Source organism: Centroberyx affinis, unplaced genomic scaffold (assembly GCF_046629955.1).
Source record: "Centroberyx affinis isolate AG114_WGS23_722 - 3 ecotype Tasmania unplaced genomic scaffold, CSIRO-AGI_Caff_v1 ptg003054l_1, whole genome shotgun sequence".
Taxonomy (NCBI): Eukaryota; Metazoa; Chordata; class Actinopteri; order Beryciformes; family Berycidae; genus Centroberyx; species Centroberyx affinis.
Window position 1 is genome coordinate 67,710 of NW_027281141.1, and position 18,546 is coordinate 86,255.

At 38.6% G+C, this 18,546-nt stretch overlaps 1 protein-coding gene across 5 annotated transcripts in view; it reads right to left on the reverse strand.

Moving 5' to 3' along the window:
- Positions 1-17,804, reverse strand: part of parp8 (poly (ADP-ribose) polymerase family, member 8) — an 85,507-nt gene extending 67,703 nt beyond the window's left edge. For all 5 annotated transcript variants that reach the window (XM_071537466.1, XM_071537465.1, XM_071537464.1 and 2 more), the window contains exons 1-2: positions 17,528-17,804; positions 16,953-17,007 (exon numbers count right to left, since the gene is read on the reverse strand). In XM_071537466.1, the coding sequence (XP_071393567.1) occupies positions 16,953-17,007; positions 17,528-17,618 (146 nt within the window). In that variant the 5' untranslated portion in view covers positions 17,619-17,804. The remainder of the gene's footprint in view (positions 1-16,952; positions 17,008-17,527) is intronic.
- Positions 17,805-18,546: the final 742 nt, after the last annotated feature.

Genomic DNA, 18,546 nt, shown 5'->3' on the forward strand with positions numbered 1-18,546 from the left:
ACTGGAATGAGTGACGGCCGAAGGAGGTGTGGACTTTAGGAATGACCATAATAATGAATTTGCCAGAACGTAAATTTCGGTTACTGATGCATGATGCCCAAAAAGAGAGACAGTAATTCCACCAAGCGGTGGCACTCTGATCGCATAAGAACAACGGTGTAGTAAAGAGTATAGGCACGTATCTCGCATAGCCACACCTCCGGGTCAGGCGACTGGGATGGGTGTTAATGAGGGGGGGGGGGTGCTCTCAGCCTTGCACACTGCAGGGTGGCTCCACTACAAGCAGCAACAAATATGCAGACTTATTGATTTCTCCCTGCCTCACTGCCAGCTTAGTGACAAGGAAAATACAGGGAAAACTTTTACCCCACTCAAAAGCAAGCCTCTTCACTGGTGCCCCCATTTCGGATCAACCTGACTCCACAGGTTCATCCGACCTCCACATGCCTATTAATGGGAGCCCCATTTGGCAACGGCTGTTGACCTTACAACCGGCACAAACCCCAGTCAATACCAATTGGCTGCTTCCACATACTCCTTTCCTTTGGGGCCAAACTTCTGTGCAAATTCCTGAGTTAGAGGGTAAAAAAACAATACCAAGCCAACAGACTTCATAGCCACAATTGACCCCTAGTTTTCTAGCTCTATTTGCCCCTGTGTGCTTGTGGACTCAATGCTATCTGTTTTTAACAACTGTTATTGTTGCTTCTTCACTCTTGTGATTTGTAACTTTTATTGTCTGTAATTTGTTACACGTGTCCCCATTATAGACATATTCTGTTTCAGAGATGTTTCAGAGTTTTTTCTATTAACTGAGTAGTTTTGAGCCCTCTATTTACATAGAGCATTCATTAGTCTGTAATTTTTTATTTTTTATTTGTGTGCATCTTCATTTATTAATCTGGTTTGTATAGCTCTTTTTAGATAGTCTCTTGCTATATGTTTCCGGTCTTGGGCATTCAGTTTTATATTCATTACTTTTCAGCTTGTGACACCAGTCATTGTTTTTCCTGATTATTGTGGTCACACCTCTTTCATTAGGAGAGGCTGTATCTGAGCGGTTCATTCACAGATGGATCCTATTATGCAATTATGTATTCTCTTTTCTGGTTGGTGTTTGAACCTCACCTGTCTATATAAATTGCCATCTCTGCTGTTTTGATTACGCTGATGATGGCTTCTAGCTGAAACACGTTCGTTTTTGCCCATATTAAATAAGAAGACTATTGTTCTGTGAGTGCCGGTGTTCTGTTTGTTTTGATTCTAGCTCTGTTTATAGCCTTAGCAGCTGGTCTGCTAACGTCAGCCTCACAGCTCCTTTTAGCAGTTTTAGCCTTGGCTTGTTAGTGTTTTTATCCATCCATCTATCCATTGTACTGTGCACTGGCGTGACAGAGATTTTTAACCGACTTCTTGGCCATGGAGTCCTCCATGCTTTCATATCTACTTTTGCTGATATTAACTCTTTTGTGAGATAAGTTATGTTGTGACAACATGTGGCCTGTAAGCTAAATAGTTATAACTTAAAGGCAGTTTGTCCAGTCATCATGAAACTTGGTGAACATATTAAAATACATTGAATAACCATGTGTACAAAGCCATTGTAACATCAATCTCGGAACCCATCCTCTATTGGTCTGACGGCGATTAGACTCTGGGGGTGACGGCCAATATTTCGGGGTTTCCGGTGTAGCCAGCGGACATCCGGGCCAAGACTTCCTCTACCGTGCGCCAGTCATTGTTTACAGTCCGATTAGCAACTTGAGACACGAGAATGGAGTTGGAGTTGAGAGACGAGGTCTACATCGATACTTTTTGTAGGTGTTTTAGGTCCAGACGACATTTTGGCTAATCTCTATAAACAGATATCTGCATATCTCAACTCCAACTCCATCCCCGAAATATTGGCCGTCACCCCCAGAGTCTAATCGTCGTCACACCGATAGACGATAGATAGATAGATAGATAGATTTATTTGACAAAAATTGAAAAACATACATGATAGACTAATCATGATAACAGTCCCCATATAAGATTTTTAAAATTGTCGAGAATTAAAATACACAAAAAAGCCCGAGGGCTTATTTCCATTGTGGTCCTCTTTCACAGTACAAGATGGCAGATTGAATAAGAAAGTGTCAAGCAAGAATGACATTTTGCTAAAATAAAACAACCAGTAAAACAAATAAAACAATCAGAAAAACAAATAAAACAAAACAATAAAACAAACAATAAATCATGCAAACATTTATGAATCTACCAATTATTTAACAGCCATTGGGTTCCGACATTTTTATAACATCGACTTGTAGGGGGCACCGCAAATACCAGAAATGTATATCTCTGAAGCGGGTTGACATTATGAAATTTGATATACATGATCTAGAGCCATGTATTAGAAAAAAATCAAAAAAATTGGTTTGGATTGACGCATGTGGGCATGACCTATGACATTATGGCTTATAACTCAAAGAGAATTTCACCTATCACTATGAAAATTGGTAAATATGTTTGAACCTTTATGTGGAATGTATACACTAATTTTCATACAGATCCGACCGAGTTTTGCCCAAAAGCAGCACTTTGAGTGTACAGCTAATTACTTGGTTACTACTTGGTGGCCGGGGGCCTGATGGCTTAATGGCTGGACAATCTGTTGTTAATAGGGGACATGTTGGACTCCTATGCAAAGTAGGAGATATATGTACAAATAAAAAACATGTACTCACAAGTATGTATCAATTTGTACAAATCATTGCACACTAATTTAAATGACAATGTACAAGACACAAGTTAAGAGATATTTGTCTGTGGATAGTAAAACATATTTATGGATCATTATACACAAATTTGTCAATAGTTTTGAGTCCAATCTCTCTCCATGTGATTCAGCCTGGGCAAGACAGTTAAGTTGTGAAAGCAAAGTCTGAAGCAGTCAGTGTGTGTGAGTTGTGTCAGCACAACTATGATGAATGAATGCATTGCGAAATATACTTGGATTGTGTTAGAATTCTTACGATCTCTGTGTAATGGCAGATTGTGGAGATGCTTTCACATTGGCCAACCCTACTTGAAGAGCAGTTGATACTGTGTAATGTAATTTTAAGTCACAAATATGGCCGCAAGCTCATAATTATTAGACATCTATATTTGATACATTTTCTGAGGTTTTTAGAGTCAAATTTACCCCTTCCCCTTTGATTGCAATTTTCGGAGTAGTACCAGAGGACATGCTCCTTCCCAGTCATTACTCGAATGCTATTGCTTTTGCTTCCTTAATTGCTAGAGGCCTTATACCTATGAAGTGGAAGCAGGAGGCCTCTCCCACACATGTCCAGTGGGCTGGAGACCTTATGAGGTTTTTACACATGGAGAAAATAAAGTGTACGTTGGGTGGCTCCAGGTAAATTTTATAAGACATGGCAACCATTTCTGACATATGAAAACGCTAAAACTGTGTACTCTTCCATAACTGATTCTTATTCAAACCAAATTACAATGTAGATTGGCTATAGACAACCGTGACTAATATATACGTCTATTTGTTTGTATGAATGTATGTGTATTTATGTTTACATCTTTGATCTATTTTGCCGTTTGTTTATGTACGTCGGGGAGGGTATAAAAATGGACAACATGCAAACTTCTGTATTTTGGTATTTCACACTGAATATGTTACAAAGTTGTTATGTTGTTGAAAAGAGGGAAAATAAAACTGTAAAAAAAAATATAGCCGCAAGCACCTGATGACCTCTGAAGTAAACGTGTGATATGGACCAATGTGCAAGTGTGATCCCTGTGGCATGCTGAGTATTTTGTACTGTATACAATGACTGAGATATAAATACAATGGATGTGCATGGCAATTTAAACTTATGATGTTGCTATAGCGCCACCTATGGGCAAAATTACACCAAATTTTGCATGCACATGTGTATCAAATTTGGTTAAGGTAGCCCAACACATTCACAAGTTACTAGGCCCCACCTACAAATTTTGAAAGCAGAGTGTAGCAAAATGGTATGGAATGTCAAAAACGTATGTGCAGGATAGTCCTGACACGCTGTGAGATGAGAGAAATTTGGTGAAGACTGGATCAAATTTGCAGCAAAAGTAGCAATAAATGTGTTTGACAAAATTCGAAATGGGGGAAAACCTTGTGGGCGGAAATGGCCGTGGCCTATATGGACAGATGTTAGATAGATTTTGTTGCTATGATTTACATTCACCTAGTTATGGCCATTCAAAATTCTAAAGATTGCTGTTTTTGCTGGATTTCCTGTCTGTTCCAGCACTACATGCTTGGACCACTAATGAACTATCCTAAATTACATTTGTACCTCTTAACTGCACTTACAATTGCTTTAGTGCAACGGTTTGATGCTAAGATTTGCACATTGCATCTTGGCAATCTAAAGCAAAGCATTGAAGATTTTCCAGTCAAATCTGAAGAGTGCTGAGGAAGATTACTGGCTAAAAGAGTATGGCATGGCTGATAATGAGCCGATAATGAGTTGCTATGCCCTCAAGAAACAAAGCCTTATAGTAGGCCTATGTGTATACTGATAATCAATGACACTGGTGAGCCATTCCCACTGTAGTCTGCCTGTGAAGCCCATTTCAAAGACTGCTGACAAAAAGTTGTGAGGCTACTTTGACTTTGCAGCTGTGCTGAGGCAGCTTCAAAACTCAGCAGCTAAAAGCAGCTTTTATTTCTTACCATCAGCAATTCTATTTCTCCCCCTCAGAGAAATAGATCTTACAGAAGTCCATAACATACAGGTCAGAGAGGGGATGCTTGTTGTTGCAACCTACAATGGCTTTACATCTATTTAAAGAGGCTTGTTCATGCAATGTCCAATGTGTCTATGTGATATTAAGCATCCTCAAGCATTAAAATGCTGACAGATAAAATCCAATATAATACAAATAACTATCATTTTTTGATATCCTGTCCCACTACAGGAGAAAACAATCCTCACAATAAAGTCAGCAGCTACAGAATGGAATCTATTGCCATCCCATATTAAAGACATTGTCACTGCTAACCAATTTAAAAGAGCAGCTGCTGAGCTGCTGACAGTCAATTATTAATGAATGCGTTTTTTTGATTGTTAGTTATATTATATAATGAATATGTTAATGTTTTTTTATGTCTTAAGTGATTCATGCACTGCCAGGACCTGCCTGTGCTGACCATTGCTTTTTACAACGAGGACCACAATGGAAATAAGTCTTCTTGACTTTATTGTGTGTTGAATTCCTCAACAATTTTATATGTGTATGGTTGTGGCCTAAGGGCCTTCAAACCTGTGCGTACTTTAAAATCTGTCAAATAAAATCAGTCAAAGAAGAATCTGAATTGTGTATAAAATCATTAGAGCATCTCCTACTTTCAGAGAGACTATGCGAGATAACTAACAATCTTCAAAAACATCATTAATTCATAGATTCAAAGTTTACATTTATCAACTCTTCAGCCAAACAGATGCCCATAAAAAATTTGGCAGAGCAAACGTAACCAATCCACAAAAATGTACTAACTGCTTGGTCTGAGTCCATTTTAATGGTTGAAATGGACCAAATATCAACTAACTATCTTGTAGATGTGTTTAGCTGCTACTGTACCTTTGTGCTCAGTCTTGTGTGGAGAAGTCTGTCAAAAATCGAATGCACACCCTTAACCATGAACAGCTGGCTGCCTGCTGACAAGGTTCTGTGTTCTGTAACCGCTAGGCATGAAGATACATGTTCCCAGCACCTAATCATCATTGTGTAATCACTTTTTTTTTTTTTCAAGATCATCCTTGCCCTGGCCTACAGTGTCTCCGACTTCTTTTTCCAAGAACGAGCATCTTTTTTCAGTTGTTATAGGGCAGTGTCTCCCCCAGAATTGTATTTTTGTTAAGGTAGAAAAGCCTCTGAAACAGCATTTGACACCACTAAAACACATTAAAATGTTTTAGTTGGGTTAGCGGCTCCTTAAGGCAGGGTGAGCCTCCTCACATATTCAATGGTAGGGGAAACTTGTTGCAGGGAGAAAGAGTATGTGACCCCTTTGTTAAAAAAAAACAGCTATTGTTGATGTATCTTGCATTCCTAGGTAAAATTTGGTTTGGTGGTGTATTTTTTTTTACCATAGATAACTGGCCAAACGTAGATAACGTGACATCACAGTAAGATATTTTCAGTGCAGCTTTAATTGTAGTTTGATAAGAGAACATTTTTCAGCAATCTGAAACATCAACAGTAAACATCAAGTTTTGGTGTCAGTCCCTCAGAATCAACAAGGGCTTCTTTCTAGACTCACCATTTTGCACTGACATTACACAATCACACAGGGATAAACTCATCATACAAGGAGCAGAAATACTAACCTCCACCTACAGTAGCCTCAGTAGACAAGAATGCAATGGAGACACAACACATGTTGTGTTTTCAGTAAAGGGCCGTGACTCACTTTTTCTTCACTGGGAAAAACTTTTGCACCACTATCACTATCGCTCTGTGAACTGACACGTAATGGCCACAGCTGAATGCAACACATTCTTAGCCGTTCTCTGGGGACCGTCCAGTCATTCTGGGAAATGTATGAAATCACTAACTGAAGTAGAAGTAAACTTCGTCCTCACAGCACAGTTTGTCTTCAAAGCAATGTATCATCAGCTTCCCTCTACGTTCAATAGCTTCAGAAGAAGAACTTGAAGAAAATCATTGTTACAATGCGAGATGTAAGAGACAACTTTTGTCGAACATCCATGTCTCAGTTTAGTCTTCATTTTAGAGGAGCCAAAGTTTTCAATCACCCCCCCCCCCCCCCCCCTCCTCTTATTTCTTTGATCTCACACCCACTCTGTTTAAAAAAGCTGTCAAAAAGTATTTACTTCACAATCATCATGCTTATTGAGGTGATCATACTGCTGTCTCTTTTTTGGTATAATTAATTACTTCATGTTAACTAATCTTTTCCTTTTTTTTGTTGTTGTTTTTTCTCTTTTTTTCTCTCTCTTTCTCTCTTTATTTAGTATTACTTTACCTAGTGATTTGTTCATATTGTTTTGTTCTTTCTAAACTTTTTTTGGGGGGTTTTATTACGCTATATTGTAATTATGTATGATTGTTATTAAGGGAGACACTCCATAAGCCCCTCAGGGTTTCTTGCCTGGTCTTCCTTGCACATGCTCTTTATGATGTTGGTATACATTATGGATATTTTGTTTGAATTACTCTTTTGTGCTAAATAAATAAATAAATAAATTAAAAAAAAAAAAAAAGTAGGCAAAGGAGGTTGAGGGAAAGTGGGTACCCCAAAAAATAAATTACAACATTCATCACAAAATAACAGCATGGAATGCATTGAACATCACAAATTGATAATATAACAGCAGAAGAGTATTCAAAGTATTCCTTTAAAGTATCAACATTGGACTATCCAAATAGTGTTGCCTCTTCAACTGCTAGCTCAGTGAATCTAATCTTCATTTCATTTGCCTCATTTACTGCACTTTCTCATGGTACACTGAGTTCTATGAAGTAAACAGGTTGCTGAGGGCCAAATGACTAGGGCAGTTCTTATGGTGGCTTTGACTTACTGTGGTGGGAACTGGAAGTTGCTGGCCTATGTCTCACATTTCCCAATCTCTAGCTTCCCCCACCCGCCCTAACATATGCCTACTCTTCTCCTCTTTCCTGACTTGCCAAACTGTTGCATTGGGTTCTCTCAATGAATGGGCAACCAATTAAATTAAAAAATGCTCGTTAACATCTATGTTAAAAGGCCCCCATAGATAATCATTTGATATCAATTCATTTGCCAATTAAAATGTTTCATCAACTGATTTTTTTCCCTAATAATTTGATTGACAGCTAGGGCAGTGCATGTGCACTGCATAGAGCTATCTCTGTATTTCCCCTACCGGAGTTTGCATGCATGCTGACTGACAGCATCTTCATAAGCCTTTTCCATCAAAAGGTTGTTCTTTTTACCCTAGCAGTCACTTATCTGGCTGTTGCAATGACAGTTTGTGATATTTGTCCTCCTATTATTAGATATTTTTTCTTGTTACTATTTTTCTTATGTGTATGTATTTGCATTTTCTATGAAGGTTTTGCACATGATTGGTCCACATATACATACATGCATTTTTATTGTTAGCGTGTAAATCTATCGGTCACTTGACTATCACAATATATGAGATATTTGGTAAATCTATCGGTCACTTATTTGGCTGTTACAATCACAGAATGTGATATATTTCCTCCTTTTACTATCTTTCTTACTAATATTTTTCTGACTCATATTTGTTTCTTTAGGATGGTTGTTCGTATTTATGTACATGCATTTGTAGGATATTTTTTATGGAGATTCTGCACATGATGAGGTTACAGATATAGACCCACATACATGCTATTTTTATGGCTAGTGTGTAAATCAATTGGTCACTATCTGGTTGTTGCAATCACATAATGTGATATATCTCCTCTGTTGGCTTAAATTGTCTCAAATTTTCTTATTTGTAGTATTTTTCTTGTTAGTACTTTTTTATGATGCCTGTTTGGATGATTTGTATCAGTTGGTTGTAACCACCAGCAGGTCCCTGGCTGCTGTTTAATATGGGTCACACACCCACAATTTTTCAGTAACGCTGAGGAAAGCCTGGGGCTGAAACGCGTCATTAAAGAAGTGATATACACTTATCTGTGAGTGCTGACCACTTTATTTGTTATTTTGTGATTTTTGGGTCGGCACCCGTTACACTCTAAAGACTGTGAGTTGAGCACGCCAGTTCTTTTGTTTAAGCTGTTCTTGCCTGGAGCGCTTTTTGTGAGGAGAAATAAAAAGCGGATCATGATACCGTCAGCTGACGTTAGCTGAGCAGCTGCTAGCTCAGTAACCAGCTGGTTAGCGCTTCTTGCAGACAGTACAGTGTTGTGCAACAAGCAAAGGCTTACCAGATATTCTCAATACACGTCCAGCATAATCCCATACTGCCTTTTATTATTTATTGAACATTTTTAAACTTCTAAACTTCCATATAACATTCCAATCCACCAACATGACAAAGGCACAGCTTTCTATCTAAAAAACTAATTGTCGTGAAATCATGATTAGATGAAGTTGAAACTAAAATCTGGGATTTCACAGATTTCCCCACTTTGTCTCCCCCTCTGGTGGCAAAAAATATTTGAAATGATGTTCAGACTACAACCAAACAACACAGAAGTATTATATTATCAAAGAAGGTATAGCAGTCACTCGTGTGCCATCAGCTCAACAGTTAACAGTTCCTACCCTAATAAAAATGGTATCCCCGGACAACACAATTTGACTTTCAACGATTTTAACTTGTAATGAAATTAGGCAATAACATCACTTATGATGGTATAAACTTGACAGTAACAGCAGCCTACAGTGTGTGCCGCTAGCACATCTGTCAGGCTAGTATGCTAACTAGCTAGCAGCACTCGGGTACCCAGCGCAGGTAAGCTGTGTTAGCTAACGTTAGTTGGATAGATAGCAAACTTTCGTCCTACCCAGTCAAAAATTTCAATACTGGTCTATGGAAAGCATCTCCAACCATGGTCCAGAAAAGTAACTATCTATTACTACTACTACTATTAAAAAAGTCCTGGATTCCAGCTTTAACAAAAGACCAGATCAGGCAAGAGCAGAGAAAACATTTAAGTGCATGTGGTTAGTTATTTACTCAAGTACCACTGTAGAGGGGGATCTGTCACTGACTGTAGGTAGGCTAATTGGAGTTATACAGCTAGTCATAGCTGGCATAGTCAATTGCCAGTCAGGTTTGTCTGATTATAATGTTTGTGCACTGTAAAAGTATTTAAATAAAGCAGTAGCTAAGTAATAAAAGTGTCAATATGTTTTTTGAGAAATTATTAGCCCTATAGCAATGTTAATCAGTGGGGCAGTTTCTCTGTTTCTCTATCTTCCAGAAATCATACTGTGGTTGTAGGCCCTAAAAAGTAATATACAAAAAATCACGTCAAGTAAGATATTGAATAAATTGTAGGGTCTAAAAATAAAGGGGCCAGTTTAAAACCCTGGCTTACACTCTATGGCTGTTGTCGGTATTGCTTTATTATTGCAGATATATCTTGTGTAGGAGTAAAGTCACCTGGGTGACTCCCTGACACACCAGCACCCATCATGGGCCGCCACACCAAAGCAAATATTCCAAAAGAAACTAACCTGCAGACGTCAAAACAGTTCCCCACAGGATCTCCATTCTACGCACTAATCAAAGGATCTGTGATCAAAAGGACCTAAACAACAGTCACAAGTCCTCTTGTACTTGGCACAAGTACTTGGCACAAGTACAAGAGGATGCAAGATAAACTTCCTGGTCCTGGAAACTGCACACTATCCACATTTAACATAGTAAATCCCTATTCGGACAGGATTAGTTTTCAGGACAATGTGCATAAAGTCATTGTTAACACGGGACATCTGTAAACATTAATGGCCTATTTGCTAGGGGTAAGACATCTCAGTAATCAGTCTCCAAAATTACAGAGCTGGGAGTGTGTATGCGTAGTCATCAGGCCAAAAATGCACCATATGTATAACTTCTGTTGTATAACTGCAATTGACGTTGATATGATTGAGCAATAACAATACAGCATGAGCTGCAAGAGCAAGAGCAAGTTGCAACATGTTCGTGAATCTTGCAACGGGCCACTTGAAGCTGCGTAACACCAGTGCCTACCCCGTCAACATTTAAGTCATTTTATTCACAAAAACACACACACACAAACACATATTCATCATCACCCATTGTGCCTCACTCTCTCTCCACACTCCATTATTTTTGGATTTCCCCCCATCATTCATTCTGTAGTGACTATAGTAATTGGCAGGAATGTAATGATCATCTGAATGGAGTCAAGATAGACCGGGTCAATACTGTACTGGTTCACACAATTCAAGGGACCGGGCGAAACCAAAATGGGGGGGTGGGGTCGATACAAATGTGCCGTTTTATTACTAGGGAAATTCAACAGTCAAGATCGACTAGTGTTGATTTGCTTGCATCTTTCTTTCTCCCTCCACATCCCCAGTCTATGACAGCCCCGCCTTTCTTGGTGAACGAGGCTGTATGCTGCATTCATGATGCGGGGATATTTGCTGGAGCGATCGATGTGTCAAAGCACCAACTTCGAGGTGTTTATTAAAGGAATAGTTCACCCAAAAATGAAAATTCTGTCATCATCTACTCCCCCTCATGCCAGTAGAAACACAGGTGAAGTTTGTCCATATAACACACAGGGAGGTTGCCAGCACAACTCCATAGCAGCCTTCTCCAAAACAACTGAAGTCAGTGGGGACCAGTTCTTCAGAGTTCCAAAAAGACCTACAGTGTATTTACACCATCATTTAGTGCAAATCTTAACTACAGCTGATTGATTTGCAACAAATAATGGTGTATAGGTCTTTCTATTCACAGTGTGATTGTTTGGCTGTTTTTGTTTTGGAACTCTAAAGAACAGGTCCCCATTGACTTCAGTTGTTTTGGAGAAGGCTGCTACCAAGTTGTGCTGGCAGCCTCCCTGTGTGTTATATGGACTAACAAATTTCACCTGTGTTTCATTTGGCATGAGGGTGAGTAGATGATGACAGAATTTTCATTTTTGGGTGAACTATTCCTTTAATACATGTTTTTAAACCTCCTCTGCTCATTTCCTTTGACTGTCCATCCTTTGAAACAAAGTTACCATTAGAATGATTTTGTAGTGACATTAGCTTGACTTAAATGTCAATGATTTAAAATGTATGCAATTCAAATACAATCTCTGTTGGCACTATATACTGAATTGTATTATTTTATAAAATAAAGACAAGTGAAATTGGACTGTACTTAGAGATTTTAAGGATAACAATTTATATTTTTTTTTTTTTTTTTTTTTAGTTTGTGTCAATAGTCTAGGTTGGCCATCTCCATTCCATTATTCCTGGTGGCATCTGCACATAGCATAGTATATCAGAACACACTACCTATAGATATCAGGGAAGCCAGCTCGCTAAATATTTTTTAAAAGAAAGCTAAAAACTTATCTCTTCACTTTAGCCTTTAACTAGCTCTGACTTTCCTGATACGGGCCTGAAACTCTTTTTTGCACTTTGCTTCGCACTTATGCACTGCTGCACTTCTTTTAAAATGTTGTATTTTACTTGATTTTATGCATTCTATGTACTGTATTTTTTAACTTTATTTTTATTATGGCATTCTATCCCTGTTTTTATGCTCATTCTATGTCTTTTTTCATGTGAAGATGCATTCTATGTATTCTATTCTCATCTTTATCTTATTTTCACTATTATTATAAAGTTTTATGTGAAGCACTTGGTGCATGTAATTTCTTTGTTGTAAAGCACTTTGAGCTGAATTTCTTGTATGAAAGGTGCTATACAAATAAAGTTTATTATTATTATTATCATCATCATCATCATCATCATCATTATTATTATCAGAGCTCATTTTTCTAGCCTCAGAGGAAGTCATTCATTCCTGTACAGTATGCAAAACAACTTCCACAGAACTGCATAACCCATCATCGTAAACATGAAGGCTTCATTTGGTTTAGTCAAACTTTCTGTTTTCTCCTTATGTCATTGTACCACAGTTGAGTGTTTTCATATCAGTGCTGCGTTACTTTATGATCTGCTTCCTGTCAATCACCTGACACAAACAGGAAGAAATGAAAGTCGCCTTGCAAACTTTACTGTCGCAGGCATGTCTTTTTTATTTTAGGCATGTTTGTTAGCCAGGGCAGTTCATTTCAAGCTAGGTTTGACACTGTAAAAAAAACAGTGTACATTAGAGAAATTATATTTTTCTTGATACCACCGTAGGACCAGACATTTAGGCCTATCTGTAACAATGACAGATTTAAGCAGGTAGTTGGTTCTTTGTCATTGGAAACAAAAAATGTTCAATGCTTGAATCACAAATGGGGATTCTTCTGAGCAGTCTGTTTTTACTTGCCACAGGCCAAAATCTCAAGACCTCATCTCTTCAGGAAATGTGTAACTTCCCTTTTCGACACAATCGGCATGTGACGTTGGTGGCTGTGAAACCGCCTTGAATATGCCTTCCAGACTTCACTCCATGTGTACTGTGCTTCAAGCTGTCAGTCCACTGTAATACCTCAAAGTAGTTTCTGCTCTAGATACACCTTTATACCAATCTGACCACAAAATACTATACTCACTTCCTCTCTCACTTATGCAGTGTGAGAGGAAGATAACCTTTTCCTGGCCTGTAAACTAAACCTTATTAAAGACCTTCGAATCTTTGCAGGTCTGACTGCTTGTTAATGCCCTCTACCATAGCCTACATGCTATCTGTATTGTCAGTACTGACTTTATGATTGGAGCTGCCCACTGCTTCGTCAAATGCATACCAGCAATGATTATCAATTTGTAGTAGGGCTGGGCGATATGGTTGAAATCAATATCACGATAATCATAAGGATTTTTCTCGATATCAATATATATCACGATATGGTTCATGTATGCAAAATCACGTTAAATAATCAAATGAATGTTCGTCTCATTGAACCGAATGGTGATGTTAGGTGTGATGTCAAACAAAACAGAAATATTCAAATAATATTCCTACCATTTTATGAGAGTTTTTAAGTAAAATTTGCTTGTCATCATCAGTTTAGACAGCAGAAATGTGTGTCACGATATTAAAATATCTTCATATCATCACGATATGATTCCACTGAAAGACGATAAAGGAATAATATTGAATTATCGCCCAGCCCTAATTTGTAGTGGTGTTTTTGTGTGAAGCTCAACCATTTCAGAGTCATATTTACTTGCAACATGTAAAAGAAAAATGAATTCTAAATTCAAGATAAAATCAGATAATGCTTATTCATTTTTTTGTTGTTGTTGTGGTTTTAGAAAATACTTTGAGACGGCTAATCTGAATGAATCTCTGAACAGGATGGAGATTTTTTTTTTCCTGTTTCCAATTAAGGAAGAAAATGGCAACAAGACAACTGACAAGACAACGAGTCTTTGCAAGTATTGTAAGAGATAGATAGGTAACACTAGCAACAAGCTGCATGCACAACCACAACACAATGAAAAACTCCAGTCGTCTGCATATAGTTAAATGTTGCTTTCAGTCTTAAATATGGTTTCAGAGGTCTTGACAACATAGCCGACAACATAGTTCTTTCTCTTTTTCTCTACTGCTAGTGAGATATTTCCCTGGTTGCACAGATGTATACTTCACTGTTTAGCTTTTTGTTGTTCATTTTTAATGCCGGTTCAAACTGTATTTGAACTTACAGAAACCTGTAGTAACCCTGTTTATGGCTTGCAGTTTTTGTTTTCTCTCTATATATACAGTATATATATTTTTTTTTTTTCAGTCATAATTAGGGCTGGGTATCATTTAAAAAATTACGATACCAGTACCAATACCAGTACCCTTAAAGTGATACCGATACCAATAGAGTACTTTATTCGATACCTTTTTTTTTTTTTTACGTTTTTTACGTCAAATTGAAGAACGCTTGCGGTGATTGGCTGCGAGCAAAACTATACAAATAGTCATTTTTTTTCTAGCTCTGTGTACAAAAAGTATCAAATGCAGGTATCGTTTGACTGGAGAACTTTCGATACTACTTGGTACTGGGTTATTTCGGTCGATACCTTAAAAAGGTATCGAGTACCGATACCCAGCCCTAGTCATAATAGTCTTAATTCAGACATGGCTTAAATTATTGAGATAAATCGAGCCGTGAATCCAGTATCGTGTATCAAACCGAACTGTTCACTGAACGCTGAATGTATCTACACAGCCTAAGCTACCATAAGTCCACACTAACTTCTGCTCCCAGTTTACACATAGCAAATGTTGTGTGAGCAGAACCTGAAAATCAAAAATACTCACCATGCTATCAAAAGCAACAATATTAGTTTTGGAGCATAACTGACCTGGCTTTCAAACAAAGAGCCACTGCTGCTGATTCACAAATGCCTGATGCTATTAATACCCCTTGGTCTCCTAGGCCTTGTGAATAGGGCTGATAGTCTCTTCTTTCCAATTATTGCAGGTACTTTGGTGGGTGCACACATCCTGTACATAGCCTGTATCTTTAGTATTAGGAGTGTATAATTTATCAGGGCAAACAATGTGACAGGGAATCTTGTATAGTATGCCAATACAACTAGTTCAGTACACATGTTTTTGTCTATAGGCATATAGACATATAGGGGGAAACAAGAGCTTTCAGTCATATTATCAGGTGTTACTTTACAGCCATTGTACTCAAAATGCTAAATTAAAGGCAATCACACCAACTTCTTTCTGTATCACTTACACTGATGAACACACACACACACACACACTAGTGGGGCTGGGCGATAATTCAATATTATCATTTATCGTCTTTCAGTGGAATCATATCGTGATGATATGAAGACATTTTAATATCGTGACACACATTTCTGCTGTCTAAATTGATGATGACAAGCAAATTTTACTTAGAAAACTCTCATAAAATGAGCTATGGTAGGAATATTATTTGAATATTTCTGTTTTGTTTGATATCACACCTAACATTACCATTCGGTTCAATGAGATGAACATTAATTTGATTATTTAACGCGATTTTGCATACATTAACCATATCGTGATATATATTGATATCGAGAAAAATCCTTATGATTATCGTGATATTGATTTCAACCATATCGCCCAGCCCTACACACTAGCAATCAACATAAACATACTCTGACCAACATTACAGGCAGTGCCAGCCCTAGACATATTTAAGGTTAGAGGTAAACAAATGTCTTGGTAGGATGTGGAGAGGAATAAGTCTAGACAGCAAGACTTCCTCTGATAAAGTGAACAGCAGCAGTGTTCCTAGTGTTACCCACAAAGACGTGTGGGTCCACTGAGCAATGGCTGCATTTCCTCAACTCTAGTTTAAAATTAGCATATTTATTGTGACAATGGCATGCCTGAAGGAGAGGATCCTGACATTGGCACGCTTTTGTGCGAGGCAGAGTGGCTGGCAGAGGCTTCCAGCGAGTCAACATGGAAGACCAGCAGGGATGTTGGCAGTGCCAGAGCTTCTGACTCTCTTCCACATGAGAGAGGACCATTAACTGGTATGAAGTTTGGCTACAGAGTGCATTGAAAGATATGCACAACTGCAATGTGCGTATCCTCAAATTTTAAATTGGAGAGGTTTTATATGTGATTGAATAATGACATCACAAAACGAACAGTTATGAATGAAAATGATGCTGCTTTGGTAATAGCAAATAGTCTTGAATTCAGTCATTGTAAAGTTATTGTAAAGCTCTTGAAAAATGGGCCACATTTTGAGGCAATGTATATGGGGGATATTGCCTTTCATCCAAAAGTGGCAATAGAAAATTAATTCAAAACAACTCTGTCACTCTCAAAATTGTCCATCTAAATTGCCTCAAACTGTTGTCTATGTTGGCCTTTTGATTTTGGAGTAGTCTAGGCCTACAGTCTAGGCCAGTGGTTCTCAACGTGGGGTCCGGGGACCACCAGGGGTCCTTGAGGGGGTTCCAGGGGGGTCCCAAGCAAATTGATGAATTGTTAAACTTCACCATTATTTAATTCTACAAGAAGTTAACACAATTAGAGAATGTAGAAGAATGACTGTTTTGATCATAGTTTCTCTTTTATCTCTCTACCTACAATACAATAGTCATGGAATTCTGGACAAAACCATATCTGACAATACAAATATTCTCAGATTTGGGTCCGAAAGACAAAATCTCATCAAATGGGAGTTTGTGGCTCTAATGTGGACTAAATTAGGGTCCTTGATATGAAAAAGGTTGAGAATCACTGGTCTAGGCTTACAGTAGGTCTGTCCACTGTCCACTTATTGACATGTAATAATACAATGTAATACAGCCTTACCTTTTCAATCCTTTAGAGTACGTGAAAGTGAAAGTGGCATCTGAGTATCTGAAATCTGTAAGAGACACAAAATTGACTGGTCAGGGGGGATGACAAGAAGTTTATGTCTGGGATGGAGGGCAAGGCCACAGAAAGTCCTCAACAAGTGCAGTTTCCATGGCAACAATAAAAGGCCTATGCTAAGGGGGCAGATTGGTTAAGCCATACCTTACATTATCCATCCTATACCATGCAGGAAATGTGTGTTTCAGAAGCATTAGGAGCATTCAGGATGGCCAAAAGGCTGCTGTACAGGCGTATAATGTAGCTCATAGCTAAAGCTTTGTTTTAAAGGTCAGACTCAGCAGCATATAGCCAATCAATGTCATCTTATTTAGGCTTATTCCACAGCAATTCATCTAATGACCTCACGAAATATTTGATTTTAAGCTAGGCTAGGCCGATACTAGCTATATGTGGGATGTTATGTAGATTTGCAGAAGATTCGAGGTGTTAACCTATTTTCAACAGCTCCGTTAGGCCTAATGATATGTCGGTAGGAAAATGCCAGTGCCGGTCAGCTTGTGGAAACTCACCGGAGAAAAGGCAGTCTTTCTCTGCCTTGCACCTCTCAATAACGATGTCGACGTCTTTTTGTATTCTCTCCTGCCTTGAACACATCCCCATCAAATAAAACCCGCTGAAATAGCTGCTTCTGCTTCTCCCGCGTCCTCCTCTTGTCAGACAACAACGGAGTATAATCCTATAGAGACGGTGTGGCCAGGTTTGTTAATGGAGGCTGGTCGGATCAGCTGAGTGCCCGCTTCAGGACGCTATCATCTCGGATGAAGGTGGGTCTGCTGCTCGCTAGCTTCCGTCCAGCCGTCTGCTGCTCAACAACAATGGCAATGGGCTGGTCTTAAAGAGAAAGCAGCCTGTCTGACTGGAAAACACACCCACCGCGCCAGCCGCTGCTTGTAATAAAGTCATGTGTCACCTTAGCGTGGTGGAAGAGCGAAATGAATGTACTGGATCGACGGAGGTATTACATCGTTTTTTATTCGCTGCCTTTCCACCAGTTACAGCCAGTGATCCCATACGGAAACAACATGGTTTTACCATGTTTATCAAATCATGGTTGCCATGCTTACTATGATGAATAGGTGGGGTATGGTGGTGACTAGGAACCAGCATGAATCACTTCAGTGGTGACTGCCCGTAATCCCCACGCCCCCCCAAATAAAAATCACACACACACACACACACACGCACACACCCTCTGTTTACTGTACTGTTAAAGCATAAATGCCATAATAATTATTAACTAAGGTTTGAAGTACAGTAGACATAGCTATAGCACTGTAGGCGTTGTCCAAACTCTGTACACCTTGATGGAGAGCAGTCTGAAGTTGAATTTCCTTCTTTTGAGGTTTTTGACAAACACTAACTCTTCACTTAAAACATTTTTCTTTTGTCGTTAATACTGTAGCGTCCGAGGTGTACTCTTTATATTATATTATCTTATCTAATCTTAACTTTCTATTTCAAATTATTTTCCAACATGATGGCATGCTCACAGCAGTGATGTCATGGATCAATTGTCATGGAACTCTGC